Source organism: Ruditapes philippinarum, unplaced genomic scaffold, assembly GCF_026571515.1.
Source record: "Ruditapes philippinarum isolate M1 unplaced genomic scaffold, ASM2657151v2 ctg16617_1_1_1_1, whole genome shotgun sequence".
Classification (NCBI taxonomy): domain Eukaryota; kingdom Metazoa; phylum Mollusca; class Bivalvia; order Venerida; family Veneridae; genus Ruditapes; species Ruditapes philippinarum.
In genome coordinates, this window is record NW_026862185.1 from 13,346 (window position 1) to 19,597 (window position 6,252).

The 6,252-nt window shown below is 33.8% G+C and overlaps 1 protein-coding gene across 1 annotated transcript; it reads left to right on the plus strand.

The window, feature by feature from the left end:
- The first annotated feature begins 969 nt into the window (after positions 1 to 969).
- On the plus strand, positions 970 to 3,893 carry LOC132718207 (uncharacterized). Its single transcript, XM_060701851.1, has 2 exons — positions 970 to 1,045; positions 1,330 to 3,893. The coding sequence occupies exon 2, from the start codon at positions 1,355 to 1,357 to the stop codon at positions 3,752 to 3,754; it is 2,400 nt and encodes a 799-aa protein (XP_060557834.1). The 5' UTR covers positions 970 to 1,045; positions 1,330 to 1,354; the 3' UTR covers positions 3,755 to 3,893.
- The last annotated feature ends 2,359 nt before the right edge of the window (positions 3,894 to 6,252 follow it).

Genomic DNA, 6,252 nt, shown 5'->3' on the forward strand with positions numbered 1-6,252 from the left:
AAAAATATCCAGACGAAAATACCCAGGTGCACAACTACACATGCTGATCAACATTCCTGTAAAGTTTCATGACTCTAGGTCAAATACTTTTTGAGTTACATGCGACACAAGTTGAAAATTGCAAAATTTTACTAAGTCAAGGGCAATAACTCTGAAAATACTAAAAATATCCAGACGAAAATACCCAGGTGCACAACTACACATGCTGATCAACATTCCTGTAAAGTTTCATGACTCTAGGTCAAATACTTTTTGAGTTACGTGCGACACAAAAGTGAACGGACGGACGGACGGACGGAAGGACGGACGGAAGGACGGACGGACAGACGGACGGACGGACAAGGGTAAATCTAAATGCCCGCCACTAATGTGGGGGCACAAAAAAGGGGGGGGGGGGTCGAAAGTGCGTTGTTTCGCGTATATATGAGGTAAAGGGTTAAACCCGGAGACTTTCTTTTCCCAAGACTGAAAAATCATCTTGTAGGTCATCTTTACAAGACGATTCGCCCTACCGTATATTAACCATTTTTAATTTATTTAGACTGAAAACTATTGTTTTTGTTTTTTTGTTGTTGTTTTTTTTTTGGGGGGGGGGGGGTGTTTTTTGTGATTTTGTTTTTCCCCATTTACTTTGGTAACGAAAGACCTAAACTAAAAATGATTAAGTGTTTCAATGAATAACACCTAATTGAAGAACTTATCTTTGTTCAGCAAATACGAAGAATATATATCTTTTGAAGGAAAATTATTTAGAACATGGTGTCATTATGAATATTGAAGTAGGCTAGGACGAATCGTCACTGAACTGGGGCTGAATAATAATCGGTTTGTTATATTTTATTGACCCTCGTACCTTTAGGCTTGTTCCATTTTTATAGGGAGGTAACGCAGCATGTTGGACTACAAATACAAATGTAGATAATAAAATTACCCAATAGATAACAACTAACATAACCTTACATATTTATTGATTTATGTACACGCGCTATCAATTTAAAGGAATGTGGTTACGTGTCTTGTATGAGGTTTTAGTTTGAAGTATATTGTACGTATTTGTTAATTATGTTTGGTGTCGTGTCTATAATCTATAAACATAAAGTTAATGTTATAGTTGTAAAGGTCTTTTTTTAATATTTAAATAGTGACGTCAACGGAAGAGTTGAAACGGATTTAACGATTTTTGCTCTTAATGAAAAACAAAATGTTTAAACATGTGTACAATTATACTAGAAACAGACATAATGGTTATATTCGCTTTATATTACAAATTTATGTTATAAAACACGGAAGTTAATATATTCATATGCACATAATGTATTTTGATTTCAGATAATAACATAAAGTCACATTTGTCATGGAAACTAATAGATGTGATCCGTGCCAAATCAGAAGAAAACTATCAAAAGGAGTCGAGTATTGCAAAACTTGCCAGGAAACATTATGTGAAGAATGTGCAGATGTACATAAAAGCAGTAAAGCAACAAAATTTCATTTTCTAGTGAATATTAAGGACTTGAATGTCACTTCAACAACTGAGCGTAAGTTGGGAAAGCTTCAAAAATGCCGTTCCCATCCTGAAAAAAATGTCGAGTTTTTTTGCAAGAAGCATAATTACTTAATATGCAGTAATTGTTTACTTCAACACCGAATGGTTGACTGTTGTAACGTTATTGAAATAGACGTTGCAGGTGAAGCAATCATTAAGAGTGGGTTTATAGAGAAAGTTAAATCTGATTTACACGCAATGAAATATCAGCTTGAGCACGATACACAGAGAATAAAAATTCAACTGACAGATTCAAGAAAAGCAAACATGGAAATAAAAGAAACGTTTAGGAAAACAAAAGCTGCAATAATAAAGCTTTTTGAACAATTGGAAAACGATATTCTGAACAGCAATACCTTCGATGAAGAACAAGAAAATGGACAGCTGGAAAATCTTCAAAAAGGAATCATTCAAATGATTGCTGACATTAATGATGCCGAAGTAGCTCTTGAAAAAACAATCTGTAATGGATCAACATCTGATGTGTTCAAATGCATTATGCAAATTGGACATTTTCTTGATGTGTGCGTGATAAAAAACCAAAACATGAAAGAACCAATATGGACGAGTCAGAACTCGGTTAAAATAGCAACTGCATTGCAATTACTTTTAAATCAAAATATAAAAATGGTCGAGCGACGTCAAATTCGAACCAAGTTTGTCCTATCTGAATTTTCTCCGCTCAAAACAACATTTACAGAATTACTCGAAATAACAGCAAATTATAATTTACATGAAGTTAATGATTATAACTGTCAAACCGGAGTTACTGCAATTCTAAAAACTCAGTGTCCAACTCCGTCCAAATTATCTTTATTGCAGTCGTCTCAGTTATCCGAACATAAAAATAATCGAGATAACACTAAAGACGTCGACGCTGCGCAATTTCACAAAGACACAAAATCTTATGGTGGTATTAAAAATGTCGAATCTAAAGAAGTGAGTACATGCATACCACTTTTAAAAAAGAAAATGTCTGAAAATGAAAAAGGGTCTATTGAAACTGTGAACGTTGATATCCAAAAGGCCCCTATTCGATTTGAAAACGTTAATGTTCCCGAGGAAAAGAAAATGGACAAGTGTAAAGATACACTTAAAGGAAAATATCCTTATGACGAAACATGTACAAAGAAAGAAAAAGCGGTGATGCATGATCATACAAGAACACGCAAGGATATTCTGTATAGTGACAATGCAGCAACTGATATCGACGCTGTGAATAACTCAATGAATTCTGTTACAACCGTGTGCAATGAAGAGATAAAAAATGTTGAAGATGATAAAAACAAAGAAGGGGACAACATTGACAAAAGACTAGAAAGAGACACGAATGTAATGTTGGAGATTGATGTACAAGAAAGTGACCACCCTGGGACATTTAAAATACCTGGAACTAAATTATCTAAAGCCAAATTTAGCATAACAAATGAATCCAACATTAAATTACCATTGCCAGATACAAAAATAGGTGATATATCAATACTGGTAACATCGAGTGATAATATCATAGTCTGTGACTATCATAATGATAAACTAATGATATTTGATGTGGTTCAACAAAAGATAAAAGACATGTTTGAGTTTCCGGCAAACATGATAAACATAGATCTTTTAAAAGATCAAACTATTGCCGTTTGTCATGAAAATTCAGCGCATATAACCATGATTGCTTTCAATACGTCTTTTAAAATAATAGGAGTCATTGAAACTGAGTATAAAGCAAAGTGTGTGCAGTCAGTTGACGATACAAATATGTTAGTTTCTATGCGTGATTCTACCGGTCGTTGGCATTTACATATATTATCTAATGCTGGCCAATTGATAGAAAAACTAAATTTGAACAGATCAATTTTAGACTGTAAAAGCCTAGCTGTTCTTTCTTCCAATGAGTTCAGATTCGGTTATAGAATTTTACAGTGTTGCTTAACAGCGAATTCTTTGTTCTGTTATGAAAAGGATGGGAAAGATATCTTCAAATTAAAATTGAAGTCCCCTGATTGTGTTGCTGTTCATGACTCTGGTTTCATTTTTGTAACACAGAGACAAGGCTGCATCCATGTTCTTTCTTCATCGGGACAGAAACTTTACGAAACAAAGTGTTGCAGTGATGTTACAAGCATTGCGATCACTTCATCTATGGACAAAATTTTACTAACTAGATCAAAAGACAAAAGTGTTACGGTGCTATCTGTTGATGTGAATATTTAGAATATGTATTAACTTGCAAATTTAACAAAAAGTATCTGTTTTTGTTTGTACATAATACCTTTACTTATACACGTATTTAAAAGTCAAAATACCTTGATCATAAACTTGGTAATAATGTTAAAAAATAAATTGAAATTGATACTCGACAATTTGGTGTAATTATCTATAAATTAACATGCAACAATACTAAGTTAGCAGCGAGCTTATGCCTGTTATTTTAAAATGCATTTATAATTCTTCAAGCTGCCACGATATCTTCTCCCTCCACTGAATTATTTTATATTTAATACTTCCACTGTTATAATATGTACTGCAGATGTGACTAATTTTTTGTAGATCATATTGCATGGCATAGTTCAAGGTATCCAAATGAGTTATGTTATAATTAAACGTCGTATGAAAAGGCTTGCGGATGTTTCAACCATTTTTCAGAAGTTGGCAAAGTCGGTGTTAACATTCAATTTTGAAATTATTGATCAATGTGTATAATGACATATTATCTTCCTTGCACCACAACTAGAGCAAGAGCACCACAAATGCGGGACAATATACGCCCGAATTGAAATTGGTTTGAGTAATCAAAAATAATCTTTCAATTAGGGTAAATACCCAATCATGGAACTTGTGAAAATGTATTTATCTTAATTATCCTTATATGATACAAGTTGGAGGCATTTTTGACCTTAAGTGTATGATACAAAAATGTTTTATAGAGGTCTTCTAGGCAATGCTATATGCTAAACATAGAGGCATTGTATTGTCCACAAACAGATAAGATATTTTTTCCTATACCTTAGTCTAGTTAAAGCAATTTTAAGTAACTCCAGGGACAGGGCAAATTTTGATTAAAATAACGTTTGGAGAATCTAAAAATCAATGCTATATGTGCCATATATCTAAGCTCTGTTCGTTGTAGTGTCACATAATACTTAAATGTGATTTCTTGCAATCAACGCCTGGGGCAGGCCAATATTGACCCAAGGGGATATGATTAATATCAATTCTGCAGACATTCACAAGGTAATGCTACATGCTTAATTCAAATTGACCGTAGCAAACAATGACTGTGGCTTCTTATGGCTGCAAGTACTTAGTGACCATCTTGGCAATAAGAATTTTGGACTGAGAATTATTAGAAATTTGGTCTCTTTAAAATAAATGTGTCTGTGGCTTTCCATATATTATACCAAAACAAACTCAAAATTGGACTGACCAAGACAGGGTATATTTTTTGAACTTATATTATTCTATTATTAAAATCTAAATTTATAAATTGTCTGTGGCTGTCCGGCAGCTGGATCACTATGTGAGTGACGGTTACCTATGAGGTGGTTATCTCAAAATCTGGGGGATTGGCGTGACCACTCTGAGGGGATGAGAAGACCATGACCAAGCCCCCAAAGTGTCACACTCTCAAAGTAGGCATTACGGGAGGAGGTCAAAGAAGATTTCTTTGAAGACCGAGACCAGGGCTGGGAATCAAAACTGCGTCGTATCCTACAAAATGTAAACAAACGCCGCCATCTTGGAACGAAAAACGTATGTTTTTGTTTATAACTCTTTTTGTTGGAAATGACTGAAAACAAGATATATGTATTAACACGCTACACTATTTTCCGCTTCGTTCGGTATATGTTGCTTGCACAACTGTTTTGTAAAACAAAAGTTATAGCGAACTTGCAACTCGAAGCGAGGCAGAATTTTTATGAAAATGTGTGGATACGACGCAGTTCATTTTGCTTTATCTATCGTTTTTCCTTCAAATCAAGTATATATTTGTTTCAGAGTTCACCATAAACTTCGAAATATAATTTTGCATCATTTACTAAAATTTCATTAAAAAGAGATGTTTATTTTCCAAGAAAATAATGATTTTTACGAAATGATACGACGCAGTTGAGAATAAAATATGATACGACGCAGTTGTATTTTTGGCAGTCTTTTCAACAGGGATAAGTTTGGCAATATATTTCTATTTTATGGAATAATCACTTGCGCTAGATAAAAACCCTGATCATTTGCGGTGTAAAGCAATGTTCTGTTGATTATTTAGAATACAATGTGACATATCCAATATAACATTTAATTTGAAAATGTACATTGCGGAAGCTACTTTTCAGTTAAACATAAACATGTTACCTTATTGATCATAATATCTGAAATAATTTCTTATATTTTCCTGTATGTTCAATATTATCCCTAATTTTTTTCGCAAAAAAATGTAGAAATCTATTAACTTAAATTCATTTTGGCTAGCTACGCTCTAAGTTAACTGTGGTTCTGCATGTTCTGGGTATTGACTGCTTTTTTGTGGTTTCTTTTCAAACTTTCACTCTACACATTAGTTTTACTAGGGGCGAGGACCTCAGGTGCGCCTCTGTGCATTATTTCAGGCAAAATGTTGTACCTGCAGAGAACCGTCGACATTTTGAAACTAGCTTGATAGGTTTTCCACACAAATTTAAGTATAAAAAGTCCCTGTGGTTTTCGAATTCAGC